This window comes from Orycteropus afer, unplaced genomic scaffold (assembly GCF_000298275.1).
Source record: "Orycteropus afer afer isolate SDZICR_OR568_19922 unplaced genomic scaffold, OryAfe1.0 scaffold00093, whole genome shotgun sequence".
Classification (NCBI taxonomy): domain Eukaryota; kingdom Metazoa; phylum Chordata; class Mammalia; order Tubulidentata; family Orycteropodidae; genus Orycteropus; species Orycteropus afer.
In genome coordinates, this window is record NW_006921680.1 from 2,111,897 (window position 1) to 2,126,260 (window position 14,364).

The 14,364-nt window shown below is 38.6% G+C and overlaps 1 protein-coding gene across 1 annotated transcript in view; it reads right to left on the reverse strand.

Moving 5' to 3' along the window:
- The window catches only part of CAST (calpastatin), a 176,855-nt gene that overhangs the window by 5,455 nt on the left and 157,036 nt on the right, over positions 1-14,364 (reverse strand). Inside the window, exons 25-28 of the mRNA XM_042781176.1 lie at positions 11,097-11,204; positions 9,457-9,546; positions 2,401-2,493; positions 384-455 (exon numbers count right to left, since the gene is read on the reverse strand). Of these exons, the coding sequence (XP_042637110.1) occupies positions 384-455; positions 2,401-2,493; positions 9,457-9,546; positions 11,097-11,204 (363 nt within the window). The remainder of the gene's footprint in view (positions 1-383; positions 456-2,400; positions 2,494-9,456; positions 9,547-11,096; positions 11,205-14,364) is intronic.

Consider the following 14,364-nt stretch of genomic DNA (forward strand, 5'->3'; position numbering starts at 1 on the left):
GCCCTAGAGAGAACAATCATGGGAGAAGGAAGGGCTGCTTATGCACAGGGAGACAGCTCAGGGCGCAGGAGGGTACGGAGGGATGGTCACTGGGAAGAGGTAACCATGGGGAGGAAGTGGGAGGGGAGCTGTTGCATTGTGGTAAACTGCAGTCAATGACATGAGACAAAGTATATGTGAACTGCTGTATGAAAAGTGAATTTGCTCTGTAAATCTTCACCCAAATAAAAATAAATAAATTAATTAAAATAAATCAAATAAATAAATAAATAAAATCTTTTAGCGTCACTAGATTCCACTAAGAAATTAAACCTTAAAAAGGATAGGCTCCACCTGACGTAACTGCTAATCTAATTGGCTGTACATTTTTTAAAAAGTTTTACCTTTGGTGAATCCTTTGATTTATCCCCATTCTTGGGTGCTGTGGTGCTGGATTCTGTCTTCTTGCCTTTGTCCTACAGTAAAGAAAATGTAATAAGGCCATTGCTATCTACTGGCTTACACTCAAATTAATCCAGATCACTCTTTTTAGTAGCCTGGAGATCCCCAATTTAAATAATGGAAAACTATTGCTGTTTCAATCATGATTTTTGAACAATGGTATTTAAGGTAGGAGGCAAAATGGATAAAAATGAGGAGGGAAATATGTTGTTATGTGGGTCACATTGATGTTTTCTGCCAATTTCTGTGATGCATGATTCATCCTGACTTCATTTTGCTCATCAAAACACAGACTGTCTCCATTGGGACTGCTTTTATGTACAAACAGGACACTGTTTTCTGTGTTATGGAGAAGAAATGTGACAATGGAAACAACCAGAGACCTAGGGCAGGTTACATATAAGGTCCATTCATGAAAAAGGGATTATTTGGGTGCTTCTAGGAGTGAGAAACAGGATGTAGAGTTGGACTAGAAATTAAAGCACCCAGTTAGGGAAGGACTGATAATGCAGTAACTGGGAGCTCGGCTTACAACCAGCCAAAACAGCAGTAAACTGGGATCTGCACTATTAATTCTCAAAATGGTCATAAAGGGCACTCACTTTTCTTTCTATTTGAATTGTGAGAGAGTATGGTTTATAGGTGAAGTACCCCACACTTGTTGAAATACACATGAGTTTTTTACTCCATTCACTTTTAATCACATTTTGAGCACCAGATCTATACTAGGCATTTTGCTAATGCTAAGCACACAGGGAGCTCTGGTAGCATAGTGCCTAAGGCACTTGACTGCTAACCAGGAGGCTGGCAGTTCAAAGCCACCAGTCACTCCATGGAAGGAAGGTTGGGCAATCTACTTCCATAGTGATACTACCTCAGAAACCCAAGGAGGGGTTACTATGAGTTGGATCGATGGCACATAACAACAACAAGCACACAGGGAAAAGATAAAGCTACTGTATAAAGTGTGGAGCCTAGTGGTGGAATACATGTGTAAAGAGAGGTAATCCAGAGTGCTGTGAGAACACAGAGTGGCCTGGCCAGGAAGCAGCAGTCAGAGAAGTCTTCTTGAGGAAGGTGATGCTTGAGCTGCTCCCTGAGCAAAGAGCAGGGCAGTCGGCAAGCTGGGGAGAGCAGGAAAGGGAAGAAACCTCAGATGGCACATGCATGTGTGTAGTTAGGGACTGCTCTCATTTTAAATGAACACAGGATGGTATTAAAGGCATAGCATTATTGTTGCACAACAACATAGTGTGGCAATCAAAAATGATAGTTATGACAATTACACGGCAACATGAAAAACGTTTATGAAATAACATTAAGCGATGTACTTATGCATTGTGTGTGCTGTCTAGTCTATTCCAATACATAGTGACCCACAGGACAGAGAAGAACTGCTCCAGGGATTTAAAAGGCGCTCTGGTGGTGTACTGCCTAAGGCATTTGACTGCTAACCAGAAGGCTGGCAGTTCAAACCCACCAGCCACTCCTCGGAAAGAAGACTGGGCAATCTACTTCTGTTGTGATACTGCCTTGGAAACCCAAGGAGGGGTTGCTATGAGTCAGATCTGACTTGATGGCAGTGTTTTTTGTTTTTTTTTTAAATAGGGTTTAAAAGGCTGTAATCTTTATAGAAAGAGACTGTCCCATCTTTCTCCCATGGAGCAGCTGGTAGGATTGAACTGCTGGCCTTTTGGTTAACAGCAGAGGACTTAACCACTGCACCACCAGGGCTTCTTAATGTATTTATATATATACTATGAATAAATACAACTATGTTAAACATATACATATGGAAAAAGACAAAGGGAATATACCAAACAGTAGTAGTTTGTGGGACAAGGGGAATTATAGATAATTTTTCTTTTCTCTATTTTCAAATTCTCTATTCATTTTTTAAAGATTACACACGCACACACACACACACAAAGGATGTCCATAGGAAAATGTATATAGTACCTTTGCTGCTTTCTGTGAAGTTTCTGTATTTGAAGGACAGCTGTCAAAATCTCCTGAGAGGGCATCAATGGGATCTTGGTCATCTGCAGGTTTCTGAAACATTAATGGAAGTATCAATGAAGCAGTATAAGGTAAAAATGCTATGTGAGACATTTCCCCACATCCTTTAAAAATCAAAGATGTTTATTAAAAAAAAACTTGATGACATTCTTTTCCTAACAACAATTTATTGTAAAGAAAATACTGACAATTTTATTTTCTTATGCTTTTATACAGATTACTTAGTTTTCTCTGAACCTCAGTTTTCTAATCTGGAATATGGTCTTGCCTTTCTTAAAAGGTTCTAGTGAAGATTAAATTAGACAAATTACACACATACATACACAAATCAAACACATTTTCTCTCTTTCTTTCTGACATGCATACCTTGACACAGTACCAAGCATAGGATAAGTATTCATTTTATTTTGTTTAATATAAAGTAAAGCTATAGGTAGAATTAATTTTTTTAAATCAAAACATGCTGCTATGGTATTTACCTTTGATTCCTTGGTGGATGGCTTCCCTGGTTTGCCCTTAAAAACAAGGCAGACTACTGGTTAAACACAGATCTTCGTAAAGGTTTACCTAGGTGTAGTCAGTATTTATCCACCACTTGTCTGTCAGTTTGTCATACATACTGTGGTGGCTTTTGTGTTGCTGTGAGGCTAAAGGCTGGCGGCTATGCCACTGGTATTTCAAATACCAGCAGAGTCACCCACAGTGGAGAGGTTTCTTCAGAGCTTCCAGACTAAGACAGACTGGAAAGGACAGGGCCATTCACTTTTGAAAGAACTGGCCACTGAAAACTTTTATGAATAGCAGTGAAACACTGTCTAATGTATTACTGGAAAACTTTATGAAGAGCTGTGAAATACTGTCTGATCCAGTGTCAGAAGATGAGTCTCTCAGGTTGGAAGACACTTGAAATACAACTGGGGAAGAGCTGTTTCCTCAAGGTAGAGTTGGCCTTAATGATATGATGGAGTAGAGCTATTGGGACCTTCATTTGCTGATGGGGCACAACTCAAAATGGGAAGAAACAGCTGCAACCATTCATTAATTATTGGAACATGGAACGTATAAAGTATGAATATAGGAAAATTGGAAGTTACCAGAAATGAAATGTAACACATAAAGATTGATATCCTAGGCATTAGTGAGCTGAGCTGAAATGGACTGGTACTGGCCATTTTAAATCAGACAATAACATGATCTACTATGCTGGAAATGACAAATTGAAGAGGAATGGTTTCACATTCATTGTCAAAAAGAATGTTTCAAGATCTATCCTGAAGTACAATGCTGTCAATAATAGGATAATATCCATACATCTAAAAGGAGGATCAGTTAATACTACTATCATTCAAATTTATGCACCAACTGCTAAAGCCAAAGATGAAGAAATTGAAAATCTTTATCAACTGCTGTAGTCTGAAATTGACCAAACATACCAGATGCATTGATATATAATACAAGATGTATTGATAATTATTGGTGCTTGGAATGCAAAAGTTAGAAACAAAGAAGAATCATCTGTGGTTGGAAAATATAGCCTTGGTGTAGAAATGATGCTGGAGATTGCATGACAGAATTTTGCAAGACCAGTGATTTACTCATTGCAAATGCCTTTTATCAACAACATAGACAATGACCATAAAATGTGGCCCTGACCAGATGGAATACATAGAAATCAAATCAACTACATCTATGGAAAGAAATGATGGAAAATCTCAATATCATCAGTTAAAACAAGGGCAAGAACTAACACTTTGGAACAGACCATCAATTGCACACATGCAAGTTCAAGGTGAAGCTGAATTAAAACAAGTCCACAAGAGCCAAAATATGACCTTGATTATATCCCACCTGAATTTAGAGACCATTTGCAGAACAGATTTGATACACTGACCACCAATGATGCAGATCAGAAGAGTTGTGGGATGACATCATGAATGTCATACATGAACAAAGCAAAAGGTCATTAAAAAGATAAGAAAGGAAGAAAAGACCAAAATGGATGTCAGAAGAGACTGAAACTTGGTCTTGAACAGAGAGTAGGCTAAAATAAATGGAGGGAATGTTGAAATAAAAGAACTAAACAGAATATTTAAAAGGACAGCTCAAGAAGACAAAGTAAAGTATTATAATGAAATGTGCGAAGAACTGGAGTTAGAAAACAAAAACAGGAAAACATGGGCAGCATTTCTCAAGCTGAAAGAACTGAAGAAAAAATTCAAGCCTCGAATTGCAATTTTGAAGGATTCTATGAGTAAAATTTAAACAATGCAGAAAGCATCAAAGAAGATGGAAGGAATACACAGAGTCACCATACACATAAGAATTGGTTGACATTCAGTCATTTCAGGAAATAGCGCATGCTCAACAACCAATGGCACTGAAGGAAGAAGTCGAAGTTGCACTGAAGGATTGGCAAAAAACAAGGTTCCAGGAATTGAAGGAATACCCATTGAGATGTTTCAACAAACACACGCAGGTCTGGAGTCATTTTACTCATCTATGGCAGGAAATTTGGAAGACAGCTACCTGGCCGACTGAATGGAAGATATTTGTGCCCATTCCAAGGAAAGATGATCCAACAGAATGTGGGCATTATCAAACAATATCATTAATATCACATGCAAGTAAAATCTTACTGAAAATAATTCAAAAATGGTTGCAGCAGTATACTGACAGGGAAGGAACTTCCAGAAAAGTAAGCTGGATTCCGATGAGGACATGAAGTGAGGGATATCATTGTTGATGTCAGATGGATCTTGGCTAAAAGAAAAGAATACAAGAGATGTTTTTCTGTTTTTTATTGACTATGCAAAGGCATTTGATGTGTGGATCATAACAAATTATGGGTAGCACTGCAAAGAATGGGAATTCCAGAACACTTAATTATGCTCATGAGGAACCTGTATATAAACCAAGAAGCTGTCATTCAAACAGAACAAGGGAATATTCAATGGTTTAAAATCAGAAAGGGCATGCCTCAGGGTTGTATCTTTTCACCACAGTTATTCAATTTGTACGTAGATCAGGAGGCTGTCGTGCGAACAGAAAAAGGGGATACTGCATGGTTCAAAAATCAAGAAGGGAGTGCATCAAGGCTGTTTCCTTTCACCATACTTATTCAACTTGTATGCTGAGCAAATAATCCAAGAAGCTGGATTATATGAAGAACAATGTGGCATCAGGATTAGAGGAAGACTCATTAATAACCTGTGATACGCAAATGACAGAACTTTGCTTGCTGAAAGTGAGGATGACTTGAAGCACTGACTGATGAAGATTAAAGACTACAGTATGTATTACCCCTCAATATAAAGAAAACAAAAATTTTCACAACAGGTCCAATAAACAGCTTCATGGTAGATGGAGAAAAGACTGAAGTTGTCAAGGATTTCATATTACTTGGTTCTATAATCAACACCAGTGGAAGGAGCAGTCAAGATATCATATGACATATAGCACTGGGCAAATCTGCTGCAAAATACCTCTTTCAAGTGATGAAGAGCAAAGATGTCTCCTTGAAGACTAAGGTACACCTAACCCAAGCCATGGTATTTTCAATTGCCTCTTATGCATGTGAGGGCTGGACAATGAGTAAGGAAGACCAAAGAAGAGTTGATGCTTTTGAGTTGTGGTATTGGAGAAGAATGCTGAGAGTACTATGGTCTGCTAAAAGGACTAACAAATCTGTCCTGGAAGAAGTGAAGCCAGAATGCTCTTGGAAATGAGAATGGCCAGACTTCTTCTCACCTACTTAGGTTATGCTGTCAGAAGGAACCATTCCCTGGAGACAAATATCATGCTTTGTAAAGTAGAGGGTCAATGAAGAAGGGGAAGGCTGTCAATGAGATGGATAGACACAGTGGCTGCAATGATGGGCTCAGGTATAGCAAGGATCATGAGTCTGCCCCAAGACCAGGCAATATTTCATTCTGTTGTGCATAGGGTTGCCATGAATCGGAGATGATTCAATGGCACCAAACAACAACATTCAATCTATATGCTGAGCAAATAATCTGAGAAGCTGGACTGTATGAAGAACGCAGCATAAGGATTGGAGGAAGATTCGTTAGCAACCTGCAATATGTGGATGACACAACCTTGCTTGCTGAAAGTGAAGCACTTACTGATGAAGATCAAAGACTATAGTCATCAGTATGGATTACACCTCAATATATACATAAAAAAAATCCTCCAACTGGATCAGTAAGTATCATCATGATAGATGGAGAAATGATTGAAGCTGTCAAGGATTTCATTTTACTTGGATCCACAATCAACACTCATGGAAGCACCAGTCAAGAAATCACATGTTGTATTGCACTAGGCAAATCTGTTGAGAAAGACATCTTTAATAAGTTTAAGACGTCCCTTAGAAGACTAAGGTGTGCCTAACCCAAGCCATAATATTTTAAATCGCCTTATATGCATGTGGAAGCTGGACAATGAATAAGGAAGACCAATGAAGGACTGATGCCTTTGAACTGTGGTGTTGGCAAAAAAAACACTGAAAATACCATGGACTGCCAGAAGAACGAACAAATCTATCCTGGAAGAAGTATAGCCAGAATGCTCCTTAGAATGAAAATGGACAGACTTCATCTCATCTATTTTGATCGTGTAGTCAGAAAGGACCAATCCCTGGAGAAGTGCATGATGTTTGGTAAAGTAGAAGGTCACCAAAAAAGGGGAAGACCATCAATGAGATGGACTGATACAGTGGCTGCAGCCATGGGTTCAAGCACAGCAAGGATTGTGAGGATGGCACAGGACAGGGCAGTGTTTCATTCTGTTGTACACAGGGTTGCTATGAGTCAGAGCTGACTTGACAGCACCTAACAACAATAACAGTATTTATAGAATCTATGACTTGACTTGAATAAAATGGAATACAGATTTGCAATTAACTGATAAACCTGGGTCCCTGTTTAATTATTACTTTGCCAGCTTTGCTGAATTACTACTCATACAAACATTTGGATAGTGATATGGAAAATGCAAGAAAAGACAGTCTGGTCCTGGAAGTAAAAGAAACACCGTGGTGGTTAAAGTTGTATGTCAACTTGGTTGGGCCTGGTTGAGTGGCTGGGCAGCTGGTGATAGTTATTCCCCACGATAATATTGGCAATGAACTCCATGGTAGGATCTACCACAAGCAGCTGAGTAACTGCTTTAGGGATGTGGTCTGCTTCCTGTGTATAAGAAACAGCTTTGGGAATGGTCTCTAGCTTATGGCACACTTAAACCCTGCACGTAGCCAGGTTGTTGTTCAGCAGCCTGCCATGCTCTGCCAACTTTAGGACCTTTAATGAACTTGAATTTATGGCTTGCCGTGTGGTTTGGTAACATTGGGACTGTGCCTTATTAACTATCCACTTTGGGCTTGTGAGCCTCAGCAGCCAGCAGCTGAGTAAAGAAAAACCCTCCAGCTTCAGTGGGCTGGGAGCAGGAGGCAGAGCTAAAGCCCAAGGTTAAGGGGCTTTCACCCAGCCTCTACATTGTGGCACTTGCAACTCGGATTTAAAGCCTCCAAATTATAAGAATAAACTCCTGTTTGTTCAAGCCATCCCATTTGTATTTTCTTGTCAGGGCGGCACTAGGTAACCGAAACAAACACTATTAGGGGTTTTACAATTAGATTATTTTCAGTCAGGAGTACAGATACGAAGCATGAGAGACTTCCCATCTTCAAAGGCAAAGGCATTAAAGAATATTTTTCCCAAAGCAAAAATCAGACTCAGGTGGTGCTATTAAAGCGAGAAGGATTCCAGCAATCTGTACAAGTTGCACAATTGCTATTTTGAGGAATACTGAACACCAAACCAAAAAACCAAACTCATGGCCATCAAGTCGATCCCGACTCACAATGACCCCTCCTTGAGTTTCTGAGGCAGTATGTCTACGGAAGTAGATTGCCCAATCTTCCTTTCAAGGACTGGCTGGTGAGTTTGAATTGTCGGCCTTCTGGTTAGAAGTCAGATGCCTTAGGCACTACAAGCAAGGATAATTCGTTCTGACCATGGCGCCACTGCTTTTATACATGTTATTTAGTCTAGAGACTCATTTTACCAAATAAATCAGAACAGGAAGAGTAGAGAGGAATGCAATTTGGAATTCCTTATTCCTATTTGATAAAGTGGACTGGGAAGTGTTATTTACCTTCTAATTGACTCAAGTAGGAGCTGAATTAAAAAGGAGGACAGGCCAGGTTTATCTAGACTTAAGAAAAATTGGCTTGCAAGTTAGAGGCAAAAGACTAGCAACTTCTTGTCAGAGTGTATTTAGATATAGGATCAGGACTTCTAATTAGGAATATCATTTTGCTTGTCTGTCTTCACTCACAATTAGTAGTGCTGGTGGTGGTGTAGAAGGAAGAGAAACCCCAGGTCTTGGAGGTGTCTTATTTGCTTTATTAATTATTTTAACAATTGCTCCATATCTGCCTTCCCTAAAGAAAGATTCTTTGCTTCCTTTGGAATTCCATGTTGTTGTTGTGGTTGTTATGTGCCGTTGAGTTGGACCCGACTCATAGCGACCCCTCCTTGGGTATCTGAGGCAGTATCACTATGGCAGTAGATTCCCTCATCTTCCTTCCGAGGAGTGGCTGGTGGGTTAGCAGTCAAGTGCCTTAGGCACTATGCTACCAGAGCTCCCGTTCATTTTTATAAGCTGTAAAGGAATTCTTCTGTGTGTCTCAGAATTGCTCACAGATGAGTATTATTCAACTCTGTTTATACTAGAATGCCTAGAATAGTGATCACCAATTGATACTGGATCAAATAAGTATGAAACAGGATGGTAGGCAGCTTGCATTTCAATACCAGGGATTCATTTAAAGTAGTCAGCCATGTTATATTTTTATGCTTTTGTCAACGTGCACCTCTATTCATTTCAAGTGAGGTTTAAAGTAAAACAAACAAACAAAAAACCTTTGTAGTAGGAACCAAATCTAGGATACAAAGTTCCTGTGGCCCTAAATAGCCATTTGCTTTGGTTTACCTCATCCTTATCCAGGAGATGTCTGTATTCAGGTGGGATAGTGTCATCTCTTTCTCCTAGTTTGTCTCTATGTTCAGCCTTAGCTCTTTCCTATGAACAATGAACAGATATAATTAATATTCATTTTCACTTTCTGCTAGAGAATACATTCTAAATGACACATTCAGCATTTATTGTACTTGCATGAGGCAAAACATATGGTCTGCTTTCATTTTTTTTAAACAACAGAACAACAAATAAGTGGCTTCAACAGACTATTAACTGAAGAAAAAATAAACTCATAAGCATCTATATTTCAATCTATATCTATGAAGTTTCTATCTGTATTTAAAAATGATAAATGATTAATTTTAGTTATCTTAAGAAACCATACTAGGAGATTAAACCTAAGGGTATAAAATAGATATACTTTTCCCCCATATGAGATTCACTTTTCAGTTAAAAAAATCAGGTCATTCTGTATACCTTGGCATATACAGAGGTATTAAAAAAATAAAAAATAAAAAACAACCCACTGCCATCGAGTTGATTCCAACTCATAGCAACCTCCATTGGGTTTCTGAGGTGGTAAACCTTTATGAAAGTTGATTGTTTCATCTTCCTTCCATGAAGTGGCTGGTGGGTTTGAACCACCAACCTTCTGGTTAGCAGTCAAATGCCTTAGGCACTATGCTACCAGAGCTCCTTATATATACAGAGGTAGTATTTATAAATTTGACTATTTCTCAGCAAACCCAAAGGACCAGGACAAGGAGTAATTTGGATTGGACAGGCTGGGCTGCTTGTGAACAGGTGACTCTCACTGTGATCTCTCCACTGCTGAATAAGCCACACCTGCCTCCCAGCAGCTCCTTGGAGTGGGCCTTGGATGGTTGGTCTCCATCACAGACTCAGTGACTCCCCCAGGGAACTAATGATTTTATTTTTCTGCATCATTCTAATTTCATTTTTTGAGTGTAAGTTAAGTTCTTATCAATTCTTCTGTGATGATGATAGAATCAAGACCTAAGAGTGCTCTGAAATGCTGTTTTGGGACATGAGTTTGGTGGTCCAGACAGTTTCTAGATGCAACTTTGATCCACAAAGCTGAAATGGATTATTAAATACTGTATGAAATATATAGATTTTATTTGTGTCCTTCTAGACACATCTCTATATGGTGCTGAACTTCTGGTCCAGTGCCTTCTTTATGTAGGAATATAACTCAGATTTAGTTAGGCCTGAAGAGGAGCTACAAGGAAAACATCCAGCAAATAGTGGCATCTGCCCATAACATGCTCAGAACATGTACAATTAAAAAATGCACATGTGACATCCTTACTACTAGGTACAATCAAGAAAAGTTAATGTGGGAAGAGAATAAAATGAGCAAAGAAGCACAGCTGTGGTTTTCTGATATTTAATCTGGTTGTATCAGTAAGACTTGTGCCTATGGATTTCATGCCATAAACATCCTCAGTGAGAAAATTAAAAAATGCAACACTGAGCAAAGAAAAGGAAAAAAATGAGATTTAAGTTATTCAACTGTTTCCTAACTTGAGACAATGCCAGAGTTGCCTTTTTAATGTGGAGTCCAGGGTGTTTTATGGTATAAAACCCTTATATTTTCCTTTATTTATTTATAAATGTTTCCATTATACCTTTACTTTATCCTCCATTGGTTTGTTCTCATCTGGGTCAGGCTGTCTTTGTCCTAGGCTGTCAGAAAGCTGATCCAGGGCATCATCTAGTTCTTTGTTGTCACTTTGCTAAAAAGTAAACGATTCTGAATTAGTCACTGATTAGCCACTATGCCTCAAAGGCAAATCAGCACACAAGCCCCTTCTTTTCCTGAAGAGACGGTTTTCTTGTAAAATACAGATGTTGGGAGCTAGGGCAGTGGTAGACAGGGTCAGAGAAAGAAATGCTGAGGTGAAAGATAAGGGAGAACAAGCAGTGCCATTTTGAATACTACCCCTGCTTCTATCCACCCCCACCTATCTTCTTAGTGAAAATTTCTGCAAGCTTTATGGAAGGCTAAATAGCAAGGTCAGGGGCCACACTCCAACAGGTTAGACTGAGAAGGATTTTAAAGGCAAAGGAACCAATAAGTTTCTTTCATTGAAAAATTAAACATGATTATAAAACTGAATCTAAAGTTCACTATGGCTGATGTGAGATGGTCAGAAATCAGGATTTTGCCATAGAGTGAACTTTCCTTTGGTTTTGGAGTTATACCCTAAGACCAGATACTCAAGGATATGTTCCACATAGTACAACATGGCCAACGGCAGGCTGTGGGAAGCCAGGGTGCTCAGCACTCCCTCTCAGTACTTCCTAGAACACAAAGTCCCAGAGATGATCTGGTGTCATGAGAGGGAGAGGGCTCAAAAGATTTCAAAGACTTTCTGAACAGGTGCGGAATCTCTCTCTTCATACGCTGGAAGCCCATGGAAGGTAAACTGTAGAATGGGATGGGAGCTAGCGTTCTAGGGGGGAGAAAAAATCAGGGCCACCAGAACAATTATGATCAAGGTAACAGAAAGTAATTTCTGCTACCGTTTATTTACTGTATGATTCAGGAAAGTTATTTAACCCCTCTGAGCCTCAATTTCTTTGACTATGAAGAGTGAATAGTAATAGGACTTATAAAGTGCTGAAAGGATTAAATGTTAAAAAGGCAATTTAAAAGAATCTTGTCCCATGTTAGCACATATTATTATTATTATAATGAAACCTTAAGATGATTTTTTAAAAAAATATTTTCAACATGGTACATTCCAAATACTGACTTCCACTTCTATATGAATTCAATTAACAAAACATGTTTAATATCTTACATTGTACCAGACACCATGCTGAGCTCTGTCTTAGACTATACAGAACTTCCACTTTTTCCAAATGTTTTCAGATACATCACCCAGTTTTATCTGATACTCTCAATGACTCTCTGAGTAAACTAAGCAGTCTTTTTGGAGGAAGAGGAAAGCAAGCTCAGAAAGGTGATGCCATTTGCCTGAAATCATGCTGTTGACATCATGCTGTTTAAAGAGTGAATGGGACCCAGGTCAGGAGACTGAACACATAGGCCCTTTTCCCTATCATGCCCAGGCTTAGCCATCATCTTGCATTTCCTTCTGAAGAATCTTTTCCTGTTGGGGTATTTTTATTATCTGGCTCTTGGAAAATATGTCTTCAAATGCTTTCAGGATATGTAATACTGCTGGTGACTAAATCTTGTATAATGTCTGCAGCAAAGAAAATGCCTATAAATTATGATAGTAAATTATGACAGTATTTTTGATTCCCAAGTATAGTCATTTAAATAAAGCCTTATGCCCAGTTTTAGAGATATCTTCAGATAACTGAACTACTGAATTGTTACTAACATTTACTAACATCATATATGTATATGTTACTATATATGTATTACTAATATTACTAATAAGTTATTACTAATTATTAATAATATAATGAACAACTTCATCTAAGCTCTCTGATGCAAGGCTCTAAACACAATGCAAGGCTTTTGTTTGCTAATGTTTATAAATAGCTTCAATGAGGGTATAAGCTCTGATCTGAGCATTAAGTGTAAATGGTTGTCCAGGTTATTAATGTTCTTCCTTTCTGTTGCGTGAGGACTTTCACCCTCATGGGTATGTTCTGTCTCTTGCTCAGACATGTGCACGCACGCACGCACGCACGCACGCACACACACACAGCATTTTATTGGCTTTAAGTGCTTTACTGGAGTCCAGGATTATATTTGCTAATGGTGGAGCTACCAATGGACCCTGTCTGGGCTGCATCAGATAAGCCTCTGGACAATTTCAACCAATTGTGAAGGCTGACCCAATAGAAGGAAAATCTATTCAGAAATTCAGATTATAGCAGTAAGCAACCTTTGATGCCACATCAAAAGGAAAAGAAACAGCTGACTTCACTAAAGCTACTTCATCTCCATCTAGCAGATGAAACAGTGGTGTACTGCACTCAAGCAAAAGTAGTGGTCGTTTGGGGTGATCCCTTTATCTTCTGATGTGCTGTGGCCCCTCTGTAATGTATAATTTGGGACTCCACAGATAATTAATCAAGGAAAATCTGGAAAAGCTTTGGTCCCAGAGCCTTGCCTCAGAACACATAAATAATTAAAACAGTATTGATGCTGATGTTTTTCTATTACTGGCATGAAAATGATATATTTTTACTGGTATGAGTAGGGGGGAATACAGTACCATTCTATGACGTTTGTGAATTTTATTTTTTGGGGAGTGGAAAAGCTTAAATACAGAGCAATTACATAAATAAACTTGAGGTTAAATAATGAGAAGTAAATTGTAACATGTGCCAGGAAAAACATAAAGAAGGAAAAAGGAATTATCTGGAAAGTTAAAATATTTTTAAAATAAAAAAAAATTGAGTATATGTTGTTACACTTCCAATTTTTAATAAAGCAACAACATTCAGCTTCTCAAATGAGTGTAAAATACTTTCATATACATTACTTAATTTAATCAACTCATAGGTACTCTGTCATCTTCCTAATTGCTGGTCTCAGCTCTTCTGAAAGAAAAGGTGCCTAATCCTACTGATGATTTTGCTTATTTTCATTTGTTCTATATAGGTCCCCTCTTTTCTTCCTGGAAGGAGCTCTGGTAGCATAGTGCATAAGGCATTTGGCTGCTAATCAGAAGGTCAGCAGTTCAAACCCACCAGCTGCTGCACAGAAGGAAGATGGGGCTATCTACCTCTGGAAAGATTTACCGCCGTAGAAACCCAATGGGGGTCGCTATGAGCCAGACTCAACTCGATGGCAATGAGTTTTGTTTTCTTCTTCCTTGGGGATTCCTTCTTTTTGTTGTTGCTGGAAAAATAAGTATTTCCCAGTATATGATAATGGTGGGGGAATACATTTTTTTTTTTTTTTTT